The 20512-nt window shown below is 54.5% G+C and overlaps 10 protein-coding genes across 10 annotated transcripts; 5 read left to right on the forward strand and 5 right to left on the reverse strand.

Annotated features, from left to right (window-relative positions):
* Nucleotides 1-187: 187 nt before the first annotated feature.
* PG994_014226 (Alb1-domain-containing protein) lies at nt 188-782 on the reverse strand (the record flags this gene model as incomplete). The annotated part of the gene is made up of 2 exons (XM_066865635.1): nt 188-690; nt 749-782. The coding sequence occupies 2 exons, from the start codon at nt 780-782 to the stop codon at nt 188-190; spliced, it is 537 nt and encodes a 178-aa protein (XP_066708764.1).
* Nucleotides 783-1632: 850 nt separating this feature from the next.
* Nucleotides 1633-3696, forward strand: PG994_014227 (ubiquitin carboxyl-terminal hydrolase protein; the record flags this gene model as incomplete). The annotated part of the gene is made up of 1 exon (XM_066865636.1): nt 1633-3696. One exon carries the CDS (start codon nt 1633-1635, stop codon nt 3694-3696), a length of 2064 nt encoding a protein of 687 aa, XP_066708765.1.
* Nucleotides 3697-4144: 448 nt separating this feature from the next.
* On the forward strand, nt 4145-5680 carry PG994_014228 (uncharacterized protein; the record flags this gene model as incomplete). Its single annotated transcript, XM_066865637.1, has 1 exon — nt 4145-5680. One exon carries the CDS (start codon nt 4145-4147, stop codon nt 5678-5680), a length of 1536 nt encoding a protein of 511 aa, XP_066708766.1.
* A 178-nt stretch (nt 5681-5858) lies between these two features.
* Nucleotides 5859-8078, reverse strand: PG994_014229 (DNA-directed DNA polymerase alpha subunit POL12; the record flags this gene model as incomplete). Its single annotated transcript, XM_066865638.1, has 5 exons — nt 5859-6035; nt 6113-7351; nt 7414-7450; nt 7510-7683; nt 7741-8078. 5 exons carry the CDS (start codon nt 8076-8078, stop codon nt 5859-5861), a joined length of 1965 nt encoding a protein of 654 aa, XP_066708767.1.
* Nucleotides 8079-8810: 732 nt separating this feature from the next.
* PG994_014230 (CRAL/TRIO domain-containing protein) lies at nt 8811-9943 on the forward strand (the record flags this gene model as incomplete). Its single annotated transcript, XM_066865639.1, has 2 exons — nt 8811-9453; nt 9516-9943. 2 exons carry the CDS (start codon nt 8811-8813, stop codon nt 9941-9943), a joined length of 1071 nt encoding a protein of 356 aa, XP_066708768.1.
* Nucleotides 9944-10427: 484 nt separating this feature from the next.
* PG994_014231 (transporter particle component) lies at nt 10428-11247 on the forward strand (the record flags this gene model as incomplete). Its single annotated transcript, XM_066865640.1, has 2 exons — nt 10428-10624; nt 10755-11247. 2 exons carry the CDS (start codon nt 10428-10430, stop codon nt 11245-11247), a joined length of 690 nt encoding a protein of 229 aa, XP_066708769.1.
* Nucleotides 11248-11601: 354 nt separating this feature from the next.
* On the reverse strand, nt 11602-12162 carry PG994_014232 (Apc13 domain protein; the record flags this gene model as incomplete). The annotated part of the gene is made up of 2 exons (XM_066865641.1): nt 11602-12051; nt 12160-12162. The coding sequence occupies 2 exons, from the start codon at nt 12160-12162 to the stop codon at nt 11602-11604; spliced, it is 453 nt and encodes a 150-aa protein (XP_066708770.1).
* A 2866-nt stretch (nt 12163-15028) lies between these two features.
* On the forward strand, nt 15029-16439 carry PG994_014233 (uncharacterized protein; the record flags this gene model as incomplete). The annotated part of the gene is made up of 3 exons (XM_066865642.1): nt 15029-15140; nt 15203-15508; nt 15559-16439. Coding segments are annotated over 3 exons (1299 nt in total), but the record flags the coding sequence as incomplete, so codon positions are not given.
* Nucleotides 16440-17750: 1311 nt separating this feature from the next.
* Nucleotides 17751-18164, reverse strand: PG994_014234 (uncharacterized protein; the record flags this gene model as incomplete). Its single annotated transcript, XM_066865643.1, has 1 exon — nt 17751-18164. The coding sequence occupies one exon, from the start codon at nt 18162-18164 to the stop codon at nt 17751-17753; it is 414 nt and encodes a 137-aa protein (XP_066708772.1).
* A 206-nt stretch (nt 18165-18370) lies between these two features.
* PG994_014235 (uncharacterized protein) lies at nt 18371-20497 on the reverse strand (the record flags this gene model as incomplete). Its single annotated transcript, XM_066865644.1, has 3 exons — nt 18371-18771; nt 18848-20231; nt 20303-20497. The coding sequence occupies 3 exons, from the start codon at nt 20495-20497 to the stop codon at nt 18371-18373; spliced, it is 1980 nt and encodes a 659-aa protein (XP_066708773.1).
* Between the last annotated feature and the right edge of the window lie 15 nt (nt 20498-20512).

The following is a 20512-nucleotide window of genomic DNA, read 5'->3' on the forward strand; positions in this document are numbered from 1 at the left end:
AGGACTGCAGAAATCGTTGCGTCCTTTATTAGGACGTGAAGCTGAGCTGTCTGTAATTGGGAATCAATCGTGGGCAAAACCACATTTTTACTATGTTGGGAAATGCACAACCTGTGCTTATTTGAGCAAACCTGACCCTGCTCCTAAACGCCGTACATGCCACATGAAAAATACGAGCCATGCGTTTTTATAATATGCCGTCATCGTCAACCATGTCATTCGTCTCGTCGGCAGGAAGAGCAACAGTCTTGGCCTCGGCCGCTGCGACATCGCCCATCGCATCGTCCAATTCCGGCACTTTCGCATCTGCTTCGTCGTCGTCTTCGTCGGCCTCGTCTTCTAGACCAGCGAAGGGGTTGTCTTTGGGAACCTCCTTGTTGATCTCGTCCCAGGTCTTGCGCCGGGTTTGGATCGTGCGGGCTCGCCCTTTGCTGGTGGCGACCTTCTTCTCTGTGCGCTCCAGAATGGCCATGGCTCGGTCCTGAGCCTCCTCCCGGCGCTTTGCGGCCCTGGAGCTCAGCGGCTTGGCCTTCTGGGCCTTTTTGGACACGCCTGCGCCGTGGTGTATCGCGAGCACCGAGGGGCGGTGGTCAACCGAGCTGGCGGGTGCCTTGACGTTTTTCAGAGATTTATCGGTGTCGATGCCGGGGGAAGTGGCTCTCCTTGCCTCGCGCGAACGCTTCGACGGCGCTGAGATTGTTAGTCAGATTTGCAGATCTTTGATTGCAAAGAAGGGGAATTTACGAACCCTTATTCTTCTTTGTCACTCCAGGTTTGGCCATTTTTCTTGATTCAGTGGCGTCACTTGGTAATGTTGGTGTTGTCGCGGAGGGATTCTGCAGTGATTTCAGCCCTGCACCGCCTTGGGAGAATTGCCCGCCTAAAGAAGTTGGAACTTTTTTGGCCCCTCATTAACTGATAACAGTAGCGATAAGAATCCCTGCTAGACTGGTGTAACTGGCACCTAGAATACTCACAATGCAGCTGTGGGGGGCCTTGTCAACCATTCACCATTGGCCATTAATCTAGCTTCATCTGTAAAACCAGGGCTCTCGAGTTCCTATTATTCGCCTATTCTGTGTCTTAATGTATTGTTTGAATCATGTAACCTAGCTTGAATAAAGATCAGATCTTTGGTCGTCGAATAGAAGCGTCATCATTTCAGACCTCGGAATTTTGGTGATCTCGGATTGTCTTCATTCAAAGCTGCTCTAGTGCCCTGAACTGGCTTGACCCATGACAGACTGGACAAGGATTGTGTGCCCTTGAAAATTAGAGACAATAAGTGACAATGCGCGCAGGATGCTGATGAAATGATACGGAGGCCGGAACTGCCTGCATTTCAACCGATGCATTTACTAACTTACTACATGTACCGTACTTTTAGCAACAACAAACAAAAGCTCTCCACTCCAACTAACCCTCTCTCCCCATCTTTGATCTGGCGCGAATTTTGACTTATGTTCGCCGACTACCAGGCAATCCAGAGCCAACTTGGGATGTTCCCGCGCTGCTGCGAAAGCTATGGCTAATAGTCTCTTGACGGACCCGTCGACCGTATGACACGCATCTCCGAAACCAGACCCAGGATACACTATATTTGGGGGTCGATTTCCACCCACGAACTTCAAGATGAGCTCCTTGCATCCGTCCAAGACAGCAACTCGCCTTGATGACGTCCGAACTCGACTATCCATACCAAACATCATTCTAGAGCGTCTACAGCAGCCCACTGTAATCGTGACAGTTGCCATCATCGCCTTCGCCCTATTCTACCAATCGCTTCATCCTTCCTCGCCCTTCTCCACGAGACGTCATCCCGGCATGGTTCTCTGGGACGCCATCGTCACTGTCACTCCTGCTTCGCTTCTATACGCTGTCGACGACTGGCTAAATCCGCCAATGTTGTCATACGCTCGAGCCGCGCAGGCTCCTCGGCCCACAAGCCATGGGGCCAAGAGTGAAACTCTCCAGAAGCTGTTAGGAATGAACGAGCCGGGAGGAATCATGCACTCGGTGGCGAATGCGGGCAGAAAAGGGCTTATGACTCTGACCAATAGCTCTCTCAGGAAGGGCCATACATATCCGCCAGCAGGCTTGGGAAACAGTGACAACTCATGCTTCCAGAATAGCATTGTACAGGGCCTTGCGTCCTTGGAGTTCTTCCCGGATTATCTGAAAGCGGCTATCCCGGAAAGCGAAAATGAGGATGCGGCCACCAAAGCCGAAGGGTCGGCTAGCACACTGCTGAGCCTGCTGACCCGGTTACGGGATCCCGAGAACAACGGCAATACGTTATGGACTCCTAAAATATTGAAGTCGCTCGACACGTGGCAACAACAAGATGCGCAAGAGTATTACTCAAAATTACTTGACGAAATCGACAAGGAAGTTTCCAAAACGACCAAGGCTTCTTGCAAGCCTGCGGGACTTGAGCCGACGGGAACGAGAGACGACGGAGAAAGTAGCCAACACAGCGATGACAGCGGCTACCAGACTTCCTCGACCTTGGCCAAGACAGGATCAGAGGGGAACGCGTCAAAAAATCCATTGGAAGGCTTGGTCGCTCAACGAGTCGCTTGCACCCAGTGCGGTTATTCCGAAGGTCTATCCCTCATCCCCTTCAACTGCCTCACTCTTAACCTCGGAGCAAGCACTCACGGACACGACCTATATGAGAGTCTAGACGCGTACACGCATCTTGAATCAATCGATGGCGTCCAATGCGCGAAATGCAGTCTCCTCAAAATACAACGGTTACTGGATATATTAATAAAGAGAGGTCAAGCAAGTGGCCTATCTGATAAAGCACTAGCGGAACCGAAGTCACGACTCGAGGCTGCGAACTTGGCCCTCGAAGATGACAACTTTGACGAGAAAACCCTGAGGGACGAGTGCAAAATTCAAGACCAAAATAGAGTTCATACGACGAAGACGAAGCAGGCGGCCATTGCTCGACCGCCTCGAAGCCTGGCCATTCATGTCAATCGATCTGTGTTCGACGAGCGCACTGGCACCATGTTTAAGAACTTCGCTGGTCTTCAGTTCCCGAGTACGCTTGACCTGGGTCCGTGGTGTCTAGGAAGTGCTGGCAGCGAAGACGAGTCTGCCAATATTGCAATCCCGGATGATAAGGAGATGTCCGCTAAGGCTCTATCCGAAGAAGAGCAGTGGATCTTGGATCCAACGAAGTCGATGGTAGCGGGCGATCAGCAAACATCTAAGATAGCCGGCCCTAAGTACGAGCTGAGGGCTGTCATCACCCACCAAGGTCACCACAATAACGGCCACTACGTTTGCTACCGTAAAGATTCGCAGCAACCCGCTAAGCTTGATGATGCGCCAAGCCAGGGACCGGAATCGTCGGACGACGAGAAAACAATGCTTGGCGAAGAAACTGATGGCGATGGAGACAAGTGGTGGCGTCTTAGCGATGACAGTGTCTGGGAAGTCACTCAAAAGCAAGTCCTGGGCCAAGGTGGCGTATTCATGCTGTTCTACGATTGCGTGGACTCGAGTGTCGTTCTCACCAACCAGCAAGCCTCGTATGCTGAGGAAGGGAATATTGTTACCGAGGCTGCTGAAGTGTATCATGAATTGTCGGACGAGGTCGAGCCAAGCCATAAAGAAGAGGCTGCCCAGTCGACGACAGGAGATACGTTTGTAATGTCGTTGCTTCAGCGACCCAACTCATAGCATGCTTGGTTGGCCATTTGATTTCAGAAAGGCATAGCAGCGGCGTTCAGGAGACAGGCTGTCAGGTAGCGGAATAGTCCAGATTTGCGACTTTGCTTTGAGGCTTTGGAAACAGACGCATACGTATATATATTGTATGCCCTCGCATCCTTATTAAAATTTAATCCATCACGAGAACTACCTGATGATTCGTGCATGTTTGTGCTATTAATCTTTTATCCGCACATCCAAGCAGCTCCTTCAGAATATGGTACCTGCTTTCAGTAGCTGCCGGCTTCCCCACATTGAGCTGCAGGCGCCTCTAATCAATCGATTGATCCCTGTAAATCGATAAGGCATGGTTATTCTGTCCCGTCTCTGCTCTTGATAATTGAGGTTCCGAACAACACAACCTTCTCATATTTCCGACACGCGCAGGGAACTTCCATCTATATTCGCGTCTCTCGAAATGCCACCGACAAAGCTCACCAAGCGCCCGGCAATCGTGCGCCATCGTGCCGGAAAACCCACAGGAAACTCGTCGTCATCCGAGTCCGAAGGCTCAGACAACGAAGAAGAGTCCGCTACCGCCGCCACAGCAGCACCGGCGCCGCCGCCCAAACAACAGAGAGCCGGCAAAGTCATTAGTAGCGGCTCTCTCAGCAAAGTCGACCTCGAAGCGAGGAGGAAACAGGCACAGGCCGCCGAAGACCAGCGGGGAGCGGCTGAGAAGGCAGCACGCGCCGCCGCCGAGGAAGGGTTCGTGACAGAAGAAGAGAGCGAAGAAGAAGGGGATGACGACGAGGATAAAGAGGAATCCTCCGAAGAGGAGGAGAGCAGCGAGGATGAGGTGCCCCGCCGCGCCCTCCTGATGCGACCCAAATACGTCCCGCGATCGCAGCGCAACGGCCCCGAGGCCGCCGCCAAGAGCAAAGAGGAGGACGACGAGCAGAAGCAATACGAGGAGGAGCAGCGGCGCAAGAAGGCCGAGGCGGACGCCATAATCGAGGAGCAGATCCGCAAGGACCTCGCGGCCAAGGCGGCGGGCAAGAACGCGTGGGACGACAGCATGGACGAGGAGGACGACGTCGACACGGACGACGACGTCGACCCCGAGGCCGAGTACGCGGCGTGGAAGGTGCGGGAGCTCAAGCGCATCAAGCGCGAGCGCGAGGCCGTCGAGGAACGTGAAAAGGAGCTCGCCGAGATCGAGCGGCGGCGCAACCTGACGGATGAGGAGCGGCGCGCCGAGGACGAGGCCCACCTGGCGAAGCAGCAGGCCGAGAAGGACGCCAAGGGCAAGATGGGCTACATGGGCAAGTACTTCCACCGCGGCGCCTTCTTCCAGGACGACGCCGACGCGGCCGAGCTCGCGGGCCGCGACGTCATGGGCGCGCGCTTCCAGGACGACACGGACCGCTCGCTCCTGCCCAAGAGCCTGCAGGTTCGCGACCTGGCCAAGATCGGCAAGAAGGGCGCCTCCAAGTACCGCGACCTGCGCGCCGAGGACACGGGCCGCTGGGGCGAGTTCCGCGACCACCGCCCCGGGCGCGAGAACCGCGACTTCGGCATCACGGACGACCGCTTCAAGTCGGACCGGGAGCGGGACCGGATGGGCGGCGGCGGTCGTGGTGACGATAATGGGCCCGGGGGCGCGAATGCTATACCCCTGGGCGACCGCAAGAGTGCTGCTCCCGCTGGTGCGCCGGCAGGGCCGCGGGGAGACAATAATAATAGGGATAAAGATCGAAAAGACAGTTACCGGCCAAGGGGGGATGATCGCGATCGCGATGATGACCGGCGGCGTGAACGTCGGCGATCTCGATCCAGGTCGCCGCGGAGAGACAGGGATGGTAGAAGGGATAGGGATAGGGACGACTACGGCGGTGGTAGCAGCAGTCGGAGAAAAGGGGATCGCCGCCGGAAGACGATCGCTATGAGAGTGACAAGAGAAGACGTGTGGACTCGCGATAATTTGGTTCATACGGCATGGGCATGGCATTAGCTGAACCTGAGAACTTGTATCATTCTCATCAGACTTGGTTAGATGAGGCTGCTGTATCAATTCACACATGTACAACCCTTACAGGAAGCAACTTCATGGGATAAACGTTTTACTGTGACATTTACTCTGTAGGAAGACTTCCTTCCTTGCTCCCACAACCATCCGTATAGCATTTACATTATATCCTCGTAATCTCCACCCTCGCCCGACTGAAGACCTTATGACTGACCATACCGGCCGCACCCACCTCCACTTCGTCCGCCTTAGGCGGGTAAAGACTCACCCTCGCATAGGTACCGGCGCCCCTGCGTTTCGACAGGTAACCCGGGTTGACGACGAGGACACTTTCAACGACCTAGAGACATACACACATTAGCTGACACAGTCCTATACACAAGAAACTGTAGGGGGTAAAAGGAAAGAAGAGCTTACCCTGGCAAAAGGCGGCAGAGAGCTGGGGACCATCATCATATCAGGCCGGACGTTGACGATATCGCCCAGACGCAAATAACTCGTGTCGAGCACGGCGCCGACAGGGCGGCCGTCCTCGGTCCCGACCTTGGGCAGCTTGCTGCGGTCGACGGGCGGGAAGACGGGGCAGTAGTGCCGCTGCTCAATGAGGTGGCGCGGGAGCCGGCTCAGCAGATCCGCCCCACCACCACCGCCAATACGGCCAGCGTTGCTGTAGAGCTCCTCGTGGCGGAGCTCGAAGAGGGCGTCCTGGGACGAGACGCCGAGGACGACCTCGTTAAGGGACAGCGTCATGGGGTTGCCGATGACGCGGCACGTCTTGGGCAGGCCGAGCTCCTTGCGCGGGAAGGGGTCTTGGGGCCAGGCGACGTGCTTGTTGATGACGTCGCGGACCGAGGGCACGAGCAGGACGGTGACGGACGGGTTGGCGGCCACGAGTCGGTTCAGGGCGGGCGCGATCAGGTACTTGAAGACGGTGGACATGGTGGCCTGGTCCGGGTCCACGGGCGCGTCGTCGGGCAGGTCGAAGTCGCCGGCCGCGATGAGCGGGTGGTCGACGTCGATGAAGGGCCCGCAGAGGATCAGCGCGTCGGCGTACGTGTCGGCCGCCTGCGAGCAGAGCGCGTGCAGCGGCTCGAAGTCGAGGTTGTCCTCGGCCGTGTAGGGCCCCGAGGCCATGATGATGCTCAGCGGAGCCGGCTCGTCGTCGGATTCCATGACGTCAGGTCCGCCGCGGAGGCGCTCCCGGTGCCCCTCGATGGCTGTGGGTATCGAGGCAGCGTTGGGGAGGAGAGGGATGTCGATAATCTCGTTGACCGTAAAGTCGGTACCCGAGGTGTTAATGCCCTTCAGGGCCACGATTTGCCCGGGGAAGAACTGGTAGGAGGCCAGTTTCTTCAGGTTCAGGGGTATCCGGCGCCCGCCGCCCATTTTGCGGGAGGTTTCCAAGACAAGCGAGGCCGCATTGAGTTTCCCTTCGGGGGAGTCTGACGCTATCCTACCGACAGCGTAGATTTCCGAGGTGCTCTGAGTCGCCGCGCTTCCGAAAGCCGTATCCTCGAGCTTGTGGTAGTCCTTAACTAGGCCGATAAACTCGTCTATCCGGTCGTCCAAGATCTCGGAAGCCTCGGATAGTTTCATAGCCAGGGGCTTGTAAGCCAACTTTTTCTGGTCCGATGCCGCCGTAAGCTTGATCCGAGACTCGGATACGGCGCAATTGGAGTCTCAGGGGCCGGCAAGTTGTCATTCAGGATTTCAATCACCTCTCCAGCGTTCTGGCGGTCATTAAAAGACACCGCTCTGTATGTCATCAATAAGGGGTCCCCTGAAGAATGATCACCGGCAAAAATAGTACTTACGTGATAGAGTTCATAGAGTCCAGGTGCCTGTCCACACCTGCCGGTATCTTAACATTCGGGGAGCTGTTTGGGAACTCGTTTTTCACTTTGGTAGCTGATGGTGTCTCGGTTTTCCTCTTTGGGCCAGAACTCCTGTTAAGTTTGGTCGCGGACGGGGTGGCAAGTCCATCCAGCCTGGTCGAATAGTCAGCACCAACGATCCCTTCCTTGAATACTCGATATTCCGCTTACATGCCGCCGAGATAGTCTCCAGCATTGTTCTTGATGGTCGTCCGCGGTGTGGCGCCAGTTTTCCTCTCGGTTTTGACCACATGGGCTTGGCGGTCGCGGTTCTCCCTCTCCAGTGCATCCTGAATTTCCCGCTTCAAGGACCGGAGGTTCACGACAGACAGTCTCATTTCGTCCATGTCCATTTTGATGCAGTACGACTCCCACTTGAAGAACAGGTCCTGGACGGACAGGGAGTGCATGCGCATGATGGACTGCAGCTCCGCTAGCATGTCTGGCTCAAGCTGCTGGTCGCCGACGGCGAAGCGCTCGTTCAGTTCCTGAACGTCTGCGTCGGCCATATTGCTTGTGGCTGACCAGGTTTATTCTTTGATATTCTTCAGTCTTGCGGATCTTCAAAAATGTCTATGCGATTTGGATTGTGGTTGTGCGGTTTCCAGCCTGTGTTATCTCCAAAGACCGATATGGTAGTGCATGGCAATTGAGTATTGAGCGATGGTACTTCGGGGAGACGCGCCCGGAACGCGTTTCTGTCCTGGGGCCCCTCGGCAGCCCGCGTTAAGTGGTGGGGGTCTGCCCAGGCTTTTATCGGCCACCGCCCACCTTGCCACGAGCCACATGGCAAGATGGGCAGTCGGCACTACTGGTGGGCTGACCTGCCTGAAGAGAGCTCCGTACAGTACATCCTTCACCCGCCAACTCCGAATCTCTGGGCCCCTAGGACCCCTAGACTGCTAGGGCCCCTATCTTATTGATTTTATGGCCTAGCCTCGTGCCTCGTGTGACATAATACGCAAATCTAGGTATTACACCGGTGGTCATTCGTTGTACAAGGGTCCATCTCGTTGAACTGTTCTCGGCCCAACAGTAGACTGTTTCCAAAGCCGTCTGTTCATCCTTTCCCTTTCCACCCAAACAGCTCCCTTTAACCTCAAATCCTTTCAGCGGTCAGTTATTGCTTCTGTTTTCATCCATCTCAGCAGTGGTTAAACTTCGCATCATCGTCCCTTGCAAACGTTTCAATCATTACCAAACTACCGGTAACAAGAGCTCCATAAACAACCCCATCGGCGATGGCGGAGAAGGCTTCTGTAGGACCTGTTAAGGTTCCCTTTCAACATGCTACGAGGGAGAACCAGCCTGTCGATAGGATATTGCTGAACGAGGACCAACAAAAGAAATATGACAGTCTTTTGGAACAAGTCAAGACCTGGACGGAGGTGCCTTCCACCAAGGGCAAGGCCGGGCCTCTCACCGATGATGAGAAGTACTGGCTGACCCGAGATTGCCTACTACGCTACCTACGTGCCGTAAAATGGAACGAGAAAGACGCTGAGAAGCGTCTGTTGGAGACGTTGACCTGGCGAAGAGAATTTGGTGTCGAAGAGCTCACCGCTGATCACATCTCGCCGGAAAATGAGACTGGCAAGCAGCTCATCCTGGGATGGGATAAGCAAGGCCGTACCTGCCAGTACCTGAGCCCTGGCCGCCAGAACACCGATGTGTCGCCGCGACAGACCCAGCATTTGGTGTACATGCTGGAGCGCTCTCTTGAGCTGATGCCCCCAGGCCAAGAGAAGATTGCCCTTCTGATCAACATGAAGGCGAGCAAGAACCGTTCCAACACAGCACCGGGTATTAGCCAAGGACGTGAGGTTCTGAGTATCCTACAGACCCACTACCCTGAGAGGCTCGGCCGGGCTTTGATTATCAACGGTAAGTACCCCAACAAAGATCAATTACAACTCCCGTGAAGTCTTGACTAACCCCGATGACAGTTCCGTTCATGGTTTGGGGTTTCTTCAAACTCATCACCCCCTTCATTGACCCCATCACCCGGGAGAAGATCAAGTACAACGAGGATATGTCGCAATATGTCCCGAAGGACCAGCTGTGGAAGGAGTTTGGCGGTGAGGCCGATTTCGAGTACGAGCACAGTACCTACTGGCCGGCCCTGAACAAATTGTGCGACGAGAGGCGTGCAGAGCGGAAGGAGAAGTGGGAGCTTGGTGGCAAGCAAATAGGCGAATTTGAGGATTACATCGCCGGGGGCATCCCTCAAGGTGTCGGTTGCCCTGCACCACCTGTGGACGAGTCGGCCCAGGACGGCGTCGATGCGGTCGCAGTCGCAGAGAAGCTGAAGGAGTTGAAGGTCGATGAGCCCCCGACTGTTGTTGTTGAGGATGCTGCGAAGGATGCCAAATAAAGTAAAGGCATCGATCCCATCTGATTTCAAACTACATACCACTCTAGGCATAAACAGAGGAGGAGACACAACTTTGAATAGACAGGTGGATTGTTACCGTGAACCGACACCGGATGAAGAAGACGAAACTAATGTGCACACTTAATATTTATACCTTTAATTTACAAATTATCCATAGCACCAGAATGGTACGGTATAGACTGAGGTTGCGTCGAGAGTGATACGAAATGAGTTGACTGGATTGACGATCCCCCATGCGAAGATCTCCAGGTACAGGTACAGGTACTTTGCAGCTTAGCTTTGCGTGCAGGTGTGCAACCAAAAAGTTGGGCCCACCTTCAATAGCACACTTGCGACCTCAATGCAACGGTCCTAATGGCAACTTGAAAGCCTCCCGCAAACGAAAACGCCCAGCTCTTCTACGGCCAACCTCTAACTGGACGTTCTCCGATTATCGTCTGTCGTCCAGCAGAATTCAGTCGCCATGTCCAACATGACGCCCTCGAAGGGCAAAGAGCAGCCTGGCCTGCGCTATCCGTCCAACGGCAAGACCATCTACCACCGGCCACTGAACCGATCCAAGACCTCGGAGCTGAGCCAGGCCAGCTTCGCCTACCTCTTCTCCGAGATGGTGGGCTATGCTTCGAAGCGCATAGAGAGTATACAAGACCTAGAAAAGAGGTGAGTATGTGAGATATCCACAAAACCACCCCAGCCTCGCGGCGAAGGACGAAAGACAGAACCCATAACCCCCCTCCCTTCGTCATTTCGATCACTGGAAACTAACGAACTGCTTTCCCCCGCAACTCAGGCTCAACACACAAGGCCACCCCATCGGCCTCAAGCTCCTCGACCTCCTCCTGCACCGCGAGCCGGCGCGGACGCAGATGCGGCCCCTGAACATCATCTCGCTCCTGCACCTGATCAAGCAGCAGCTCTGGACGCACCTGTTCGGGCGGGCGGCCGACGGGCTCGAGAAGAGCAGCGACCCGGCGCGGCCCGACGAGTACATGATCATCGACAACGAGCCGCTCGTGAACCGCTACATTAGCGTGCCGCGCGACATGTCGCAGCTCAACTGCGCCGCCTTCGTCGCGGGCATCATCGAGGGCGTCTGCGACGGCTCCGCCTTCCCGGCCCGCGTCACGGCCCACAGCGTCGGCAAGCAGCAGGCGGCGCCGGCGGCGGCGGATGGCGGCGAGGAGGGCGGCGAGGGGAAGGAGATGTGGCCCGGTCGGACGGTGTTCTTGGTCAAGTTCGCGCCTGAGGTCTTGGAGCGGGAGAGCTTCCTGGGCAAGGGCTAGAGGGGCTTTTCTTCGCTAGGAAAGAATAGAGATACGGTGGTCTTCAAGATGATGCGGTTCATTGCTCGGAGTTACGGATTGGCAAATAAATGCTTTGGAGTTTTGGCGTGGAACATCCGATTTAGAACGGAAAGGCAAGGCCATTGTGTATATCACGTCGTCATAAGGCTATACACATGTGTTCAACGAGATTATCTTGTTGCTAGAAATGCAATATTTGATTTGTCTACAGGTGTGGTGCCACACCAGGGACACTGCGTATGAATGTCATTTTCTCGTACAAAACCTTTGGGTATCATATCGTGCCTCCTCCAGATCATCATTATGTGGACACCTGTGCTGGTCTGCTGGTTCCTAGCATGGCCACCATGTAAAGCAAACCCACGGCCCTCTCCTACCAACAACGCCCGACGTAGTATAGTGTATCGCAGCGTCCAACTTATTCATCGAGGCAGGCCGCGGCCGCCACCACCCCCCCGCGCTAGCCGCCCCGGAACCGAAACCGCCCGACCCGACGGTCGCGCCGCCGCGGCCGACGCGCGCGGCACTGGGGCCCTTCTTCATGAGCTCGTGCAGGCCGAGGTCGCGCCAGGCGGGCTCGCGCTGCTTCTGCGTGGCCTTGGCGATGCCGAAGGCCGCGTGCTGGTCGGGCACCACGTCGTCCTCGTCCTCGGGGTTGATGGGCTGGTGCTGCGGCGGCACGTAGATGTCGTCGGCCGGCAGCTGGTCGTGCGTGAAGTCGTCGAACAGGTCGGCGTCCCGCGCCCGGGTCATGTGGACTTGGGTGAAGTGGCCGTCTTTGTTCTGGTTTTTTTTCTTCGGGTTAGCATTACTCCTTCCTAGCAATCACCTTGTAGAGCAGAATCATAGCCGCCGGGATAGGAGGAGCGAAGGGGGGTGGTGGTTACGGACCATGGTGATGGCGGATGATGCTCAGGGTATCGTTGTCGTGGTGGTGGAGTATTGCTTGTTTTCACGCGAGATGACTTGCATTTATGCTTATGCGTGCCTGAACGTATTCACTATTGATGCGCCATGATAGCTGGTCTACTGATTCAAGACCAAATGTTTACCTAGGAAGTGGGGATTGCTGGCTCGGCGAACCAAATAGGTACCGGTCCGTTTACGATGGCAAAAGGAATCCAGGTTTATTGAGATGCCAAAAGGAACTTGAACAGCAGATATCAAGCTGACAATTTCCTTCATTACGAATATGTACTGCGAGTGCGACGGGAAGTTCGGTGTAGAACAGATTACCTTCGGCTTATATCCTTAGTTGCTTCGTCATGGCCAAGCCCCTAGGTTTAATACATAAGCTAGCAGTACGAAGTAAAGATGCCTGCAACCCAGAAGAACAAGAATACGACGACGGGAAATAAAAAGGCATGAAACAAATGATTTGCGGCTCATGAAACAAGTCAGCAAACCCCCTTGGCCCTGTGCTATGCAATGGTTGGAACAATTGCGTGAAAGGGAGCTGCGAAGATTATGCCAGTACTCCGTATGCTATGCGACAGTTACGAAAAAGAACAAAAGAAAGATTGGTCTTTTTGCGTACGCGCGCATGACGGACCTTCCGTACTTGACTGCAGTAAGCAGTGTAGCGGGATCTGAGCGGCCACGAGTCCACGACATGGGCCACGATCGACACCATGTTCATATTCCGAGAAAGAGGCTCAGCCAACGCAAAACTTATTTGGTGACAAGTGATGGTCATCTTTGCGCAAAAATGGAACTGTTTTGACGGTTGTTGGATCATCCGCGAAGACGCCCGTCTGCCCGCCATCCGGTATAAGGCACCACATATCTACGTGCTTATGCGCCCAATGCCAGAGAGCCACTGCCCGAAGCATAAGGCATAGATATGGCAGATGGCAGAAACAGTTTTCATAGTCAACCTCCAGTATGTATGGATTCCGCTTCGAGATAGCATCACAATGCGCATCGCGAAAAAGGACGGTAGGGCGTCTACTAGCTTGACTGTGTCAGTGGTAATTGGTCGATCAAGGGGCGCTCTCAGGGATCTGGCGCCAGGTCGTGCGATATCAAGGCTGAGTGAGGAGGAGAGGAGTAAGAGGAGGCAAGTGGACTGCTTGGACGATGGCACACACTGTACAGCATGTCAGCACATACTTTAAAGTCCCCGCCACCCGTTAGCGATCGTAGGCTAAACTGCGTAGAGAAGGCTAACAAGGAGTACATGACGTCCCGCCGTAACGATTTCGGGGAAACGAGACAAGGCCTAAATGCACGAGGTGGATCAATCTCACTGCTTCGAGACTGGTTTACTGTTAAATCCAGCCTGCGATCCAGCAGCTCCCCAGCTGAAGGCAGCAGCAAGAAGAGGCTCTTCAGGGCGTTGAAGTCAAAGAGAGAGCCAGAAGAAAAAGGGTGTGAGGTAGGTAGGCATCTAGCAAGGAAACGATGCTGAGCCTGTGTCTGTGCCTGTAATACTAAACTTGCACAGCAGATCCCATGCCGAGTTGCCATGCACTGCTCCAACTCCTCCAGTCATCTGAACCTTGACACATAGAAGTACCTGGGTTTCTGCTGTCCTGACCCCCAACTTCAAGTTCCCATGTCCATTCCAGTTTGGCTCCAGTCTCGTCAAGCCATCATTCGTCATCTTTCTCATCAAGGGCCTACCTGCCTAACACCCGACTCCTTGTTTCCTCTCCTCTTTTCTCTATCCCCAGGAGTATTGGAACCAAGTCAAGCAGTACATATTTCAAACCCTACCTAGATAAATCGATTTGTTTCGGCGACCACTGTGGTCGTTGATTCGTTCTTGTTCCCTTTTTTCTTTTTTTGGACATCAACAATTGAACGCTTTCTTTTCGAATACTTACTTGACAATACGCCCATAGCGCCCGGAAGCCCAGCTATCCCAGCTTCCTGTGCGTTTCAAGGTGAACCTAGGCTCTGTGTCAAAACCGAGCACTGTCGTTGCTCTACTCTAAGGTTACTACCACCTACATTCCGCGGTTGCTGCTGCACGACACACACACACAAACATCACCGAGCGACCAAAAGAAGAAGAGAAAGAGGACCTCGTGCGCTGGGAGGGAAGCAAAGCAAAGCAAAACCCATCGGGAAAAGAAAGAAAGAGACATTTTGGAGGGTGATGATCGATCGATCAATACCTCGAATATTACCTGCTGCTCATTCAAGCCCCGTTCACTCCAGCAACCCGGCCCAGGATCCCAACCCCATCCATCCTAGGTAGCATCCTAAACCCGCCTTTCTAGCGAGCACAGGACCAAGCAACCAACGTCGTTTCTGTCTCGCCTTTTCTCAATCTCTCACCGGCCTTTCCGACTACCCAAATTCAATTCGCAAACCACATCACACGTGTCTATCATCTTTTCCTTTCCTTTCTTTTCGATTAGCTACTATCGAGGCGAGCCTCGTCTTTCATTTCCGACACCCCCCACGTTTCGCTTCTGAGCATACCCAACAACTTTCGAATACACAGCTTCCAAGCATCGAGGTTCTTCGTCCTCGATCCAAACGCCAGCCGAATGAGTGACCCCGGACGGTGACCGCATCGACCCTCGCCATACCCTCTGGGTTACTCATACACCCGTCGATAACAAAACCCCAATCGGCGACACAGACCAACACTACATTCTAGCCGTATCGTCAATGTTGCCACCTGACATGATGAACGGCGTCATTATAGGACTCCTTTCCTCCTTTGGCTCGGCCATACTGATCGCACTCGTATTCCTCATCGTTTACTTTGTTTTATATACCCCTTCGGGGCCGCATCCTTCTAGATCGCTTCGGCCGTCCTGGCGAATATGATGATGAGCAAGCTTTCGCGAGGGAGGAGGCCGAGGCCTTGGAGACGATGGATGACATGCAAAGGACGGAATATCTAAGAGCAAAAGGTAAGGGGATACTCGTTCTACCATGTCGCATGGCACCTGAGTACTGACACGTACCGATGCAGCATTCATCCAAGGCAACCCACCCGAGTCGATCCAAACGGATATTTCATTGTCACAATATCTTGCTATTCAAGAAAAGGGAGTTTCAGCGTGGGAGTTTGAGCCGGAACTAGAGATTGCCAACTGTTTTGTCGAAGCCAGGACGGAAATCGAGTTCTTCGATTCCGAGTGTACCGTCATGAGCAACCTACCCGTTCCCAAACAAAATGAGGTCTACTACTGGGAGGCCAAGATCTACGACAAGCCCGACAACACTTTACTGAGCATTGGCATGGCGACGAAGCCATACCCCTTGTTTAGGCTTCCAGGTATGAGTGAACATGAGTGATTGAAGTGGGCGTCACGCTGATTTGTTTAGGATTCCATAAGTACTCGGCTGCATACACGTCCACGGGACATCGCCGATACAACCAGCCATTCAACGGGACACCGTATGGTCCACCGTTTGTGCAAGGCGATGTTATTGGCATCGGGTATCGACCTCGTACCGGCACTATATTCTTCACCCGAAATGGCAAGAAGCTCGAGGATGTTGTACATGGCCTCAAGGGGCCCAACTTCTTCCCGGCTGTCGGTGCCAACGGCCCTTGCATTGTCCACGTGAACTTTGGTCAGGCAGGGTTCGTTTTTATCGAAGCAAATGTCAAGAAATGGGGTTTGGCTCCCATGACAGGCAGCTTAGCTCCGCCACCACCCTACGGCAGTGAGCAAGGTAGCATTCTCCTGGAGTCTGGTCGTAAGGACGGCTATAGTGGTTCACCTGCTGGTGGCCCTACATATTCGCAGTATGGCAGCCGCCCAGTGTTAGACCCGGGCCATGCAAGGACGAGAAGCGGAAACTATAGAATACTACCTCCTACAAGCCCAGGTCCACAACGGAGCCCAACTGATATTTCGTTGGCTCAACTTGTGCCGACAGATGAGCAGGGAGAGCCAAGTAGCGCGCAAGGCACCACGGGAGATCACGTCGTGGACGTAGTCGGATTAGGTCTTCGACAGGAAGCACATCCTCCTCCGGAGTACACAAGCCCTGAGCATTCGGAGGATGAGAGCCCTAGGAGCAGTTCAGAAAGTGACCGACGACCCCTTATAAGAAATACGCGGAGTCGTGGCGCTTCGGCAGCTACATTGAGGCCAAACCAACCACCAATTCCCAGTTATAGCGACGCACTCCGCCAAGGAGCCGGGCGGGATCGGAGCCGCAGCGAAAGCTATATGGGTGGACGTCGAAGTCGCTAACCATCGGGACGACTTTGATAGCCAGGAGTCCGGATTTCGAATTTTGAAGTTATTGAAAGTAAAGCATTTGCCTTTTTCGCGCCAAAACATGGGACCGGAGTCAAGGATTGGGCATACAATGAAACTTGGATTTACAGTCGTCCTCATCCTCTCGGTTGGGAGAGACAGAGCAAGACGGCAGGTAATGGGGGTCTACTGGGCGGAACTTGTACCTCATTACTCATGATACCACCTCATATGGGCTGTACCTCTCCGGCGTAATAGAGCGAAGAGGTCTCTCAAGACTTTAGGAGCGAAGAGAAGCAGAATCCGTGTTGGGAAGGCGGACGTTGTTCGAAACGCCCGTAATGCCCGGGCTCGCTTGGTTTGCGTCTCGCAATGCAGGCCATGGGGATCTTTCTATGTCACATAACAAACCATCATGCATAACGAACGACAATACAATTATCATTCTAGCTCTCAGGTTCAGCGTTATCTTGCTTCCTGGCATGATTGCTACATACTCAGGATTGTATAAGATATTGATTGTAATGCCGCCACGATTAGCTGGTATTGAAACTAAGAGTGGCGGTATAGTGAACAGTTGGATAATACGTCAATCTATATTGCTTGTCCCTAGTCAGGATTCTACACCGACGCAGACAGGCAAGGCAAATGCAAATGAATCATTTTACATTACAGTACAGCTGGGAGAAGCCAGCAAATAACTCTACAAACAACATTAATACACTGGTGGGCTCTGCGCCTTAAAACCAGAACGGACTTGCGTACTTGGCTAGCAAAAGTTCAGCCACAGTGAAATAACGCCCTCCCAGAACCGACCGTCCGTCCGCTTGTCTCCGGCTTCCTGTCGACCACTCTCATTCATAATGGGGTATCTTTTATTGGTTCTTCGCTTGACGCAAAAGATGCATTTTGAAGCTGCAAAAGCAGTACTGGGGTATGATCGGGACCCTTTCCCTACATTCTGGGGCAATTGGAAGATTTGACCTCATCTCCTCTCACCCCGCTGGCATGAAATACTGTTGTATGAAGCATACGTAGAAGAGTATTAGGGTGCTCGATTAGTTGGGCATATTTGCTGCGGATACAACCATGCCAGGTCATTAGCAGCCGCAGCGGCAGTGCATGCCCATATAGGGTACTGATACAATGAGTGCCCGCCGCTAGATTCGAAGACGCCGGGGCTCAACGCCGTGAACCGTAACTTGTGGTCCCTGTCTGCGCAAAACGGGTCGAAAGAAATTACCGACACCGACATACTTTGGTGAAGGACGCGTCTCCTAACGCGGGCTTCGACTGCGTCTGCGGTCACGCACCGGGTCGCGACTCCTCGCCCGCCGGGTCTCCTGCGGGACTCCGTGCTCCGGTCCCGGCGACTACTGCGTGTGTCTTTGTCGTCGCGATCTCCCCTATCTCGATCACGTTGGTCTCTGCTTCTGTCGCGGTCGCGGCGGCGGCTCCGAGATCTGCTCCGGCGCCTTTCTGGCCGAGCATCTCGGTCTCGGTCTCTATCCCGGTCTCTATCCCGCCGGTCGTCTCTGCGAGACTCCCTACTGCGGTCCCGTTCGCGGTAACTGTCCTTTTCCCGCCGGTCGCGGTCCACTGGGCGATCCCTGTCGCCTCGGTCACGCTCGCGATCAGCAGGGCGGTAGCGATCAATTTCTTCCGGGGCACGGCTGCGTTTGATGTCGGGTGAGCGGTCACCGGTGCTGCGTCTCTCATCCAGGCCGGGACGGGTAATCCTTTTTCTCGGGCTTCACGCTGGGCTGCCAAATACGCCTTTGCCTCTTGTTCGCGTCTCTTGATCTCATTTTCTTTCCATGCCTCAGCGTCAGTAAGTTGCACTTCATATGTTTTGTTCGAGGCCCCATGACGAGATCGTGATTGGCTGCGACGGGCTTCACGTTCACGGTCTCGACGTGGCTCACCTATAGTTCGGGTCCGGGATCTTTCGCGATCTTTGTTGTCTCGGCTGCGTTCGCGGCGATCCGTGCGCACTCTCGAGCGGCTTCTGTCTTTCCTTTCAGTGCGAGGACGCGGCGACCGAGATCTCTCGCGCCTCTCGGTACGCGTCTTGGAACGGCTGGGCTCCCGCGGCTTGTCGCGATCTTCGCGAGCGCGGGACCGGCTACGCGCCCTTGACCTTGGCTCGATCCCGGAACGACTTCTTTCCCGGCGGGGTTTAGAGCGGCTTGGATCTCTTTCGCGCTCAGTGCGGCGGCGAGAGCGAGAACGGCTCCGGTTCCGACTGCGATTCCTAATCTCACCCGGACGGTAGTTATTCTCGAAGGGAAAGCGTTCTCGTGTACGACTGGGTTCTCTGCGATCTCTGCGGTCCTTGTCGGCGTGGCCCCTTGATCTACTTCTTTCCCTATCTCGTCTCTCAGGCCTGGTGCGTGACCGACTCCGTTCTCTAGGGCGGTCGCGTCTTCGGTCATCCTCCTCAACACGAATGCGTGTATGATCCTTATCACGGGTGGAGGTGGCAATACTGCCGCGGCGGTCATCAGTTGACTTAGACACCTTCACATCCTTCGATGTCTTAACCTCTTTAGAATCCGAGTGACTCCTGGTATCCTTTGCGGGCAGTGGTTCCTTGAACCCCTTAATGTCAATCTTGATTTCTGTCTTGACCTCTTTGGCCTCCTTCGGCTCCATTGGAATCTGGGAGGTCTCTTTAATGGGATGCACCGAGTCTTTAGAGTCAGATGTGGTCAACTCCGGTACCTTCTTTCCTTCCAGCGCTGTCTTGGGGGAGTCCCGACGAAGTGGTTGAATAGCGGACGCCGGCTTGACCCTGCGTGGCGGGGGCGCGAGAGCTTCATCGATTTCAACCTCGGGAGCTTTCTCGGTGTTCCCATTACTCTCACGTAGGAGATCAGCCAGAGCGTCTCGCTCAATCCTTTCGAGCTCTTCCTTTGATAGTTGCTTCTTGGATTCCTCAGGCCTGCGTCGCTCCTTGGTGTCTCTGGGCGTGCGCGACGAGTCCCTTCTGCGTCGCTCTCTACTGTTTCGCCGCCGCGGGCTGCGACTTCGGTCTCGGCGATCACGGTCTCGGTCTCGGTCTCGATCTCGATGGCGAGATCTATCCTTAGATTTCTCCCTTGGCCTGTCCTTGGTTCTTTCTCTTTCCCGGTCGCGCTCCTTGGATTTATCGCGGTCTTTGTCGCGGTCGGCATTCTCTCGAGTTCGCTCTAGTCTCCTAGCCTCACGGTCCTTCTCACGCTCTTTTTCACGTTCCTCGCGTTCCTTCTCTCGTGCAGCTCGTCGCTCATCGCGCTCCTTCTGGCGTTGCTTCTCGCGTTCCGCCTCCTTCTCTTCTCTCTCCCGCCGCCGGGCTTCTCTCTCTTCGACGCGCTTGGCTTCAAGCTTCTCTTGCTCACGCTCGCGCTTTTTCCGTTCCTCGCGCTCGATCTTGCGCTTCTCTTCCAGGATCTGTTCCTCCTTTTCCTTGAGCTCGCGCCTCAGTTTCTCACGTTCGGCCAGCTTCTGAGAGGCCTCCTCGGCGTAGTCCGGGTCGGTCTTGGCGCCGCGCTGCTGTTCCGCGAGCGCAGCTTCATCGCCGATTTCCGTCTTGCGCAGATCGCGGATGCGTTCCTCGATGGCTTTGGCATCAATTAATTGGTCAATCACGTCTTCGGCCTTCTGGTAGACGCCCGAGCGGTCAAGGGCACCATCGATCAGGGCAGCAGCCTTGCGACGGTCGAGCGAAAGTAGCTGGGAAGGATTGCGTTCGACTTCTTTCTCGGCCACCTCGAGAATGGATTTGGTGACTTGTTTCTCGTAGTCCTGCAGTTTATTGCACGAATTAGACCATGCCACCGTAATCGGAATGCAGAGCGACATGATGGGAGACCTACACTAGCCTCAAATTGCTCCCAGACTTGTTTGCGAATGGCATCATAGCCACCCTTCTTCTTGAAGCTATGGGCAAGACCCTCGATGGCTGATCGCGTAGCAGAAGTCAAGGGTAGATCCGATGCCTTGAACTTGCGCGCGGCTACTGGTGCAGTCAAAGTAGCCGCAGCAGGCGTCTGCTCTGTTGATGCTGCCATATTGATGGCGAAAGT

This window comes from Apiospora phragmitis (assembly GCF_038363925.1).
Source record: "Apiospora phragmitis strain CBS 135458 chromosome Unknown utg000013l:1.0-2965645.0:1.0-2969333.0, whole genome shotgun sequence".
NCBI lineage: Eukaryota > Fungi > Ascomycota > Sordariomycetes > Amphisphaeriales > Apiosporaceae > Apiospora > Apiospora phragmitis.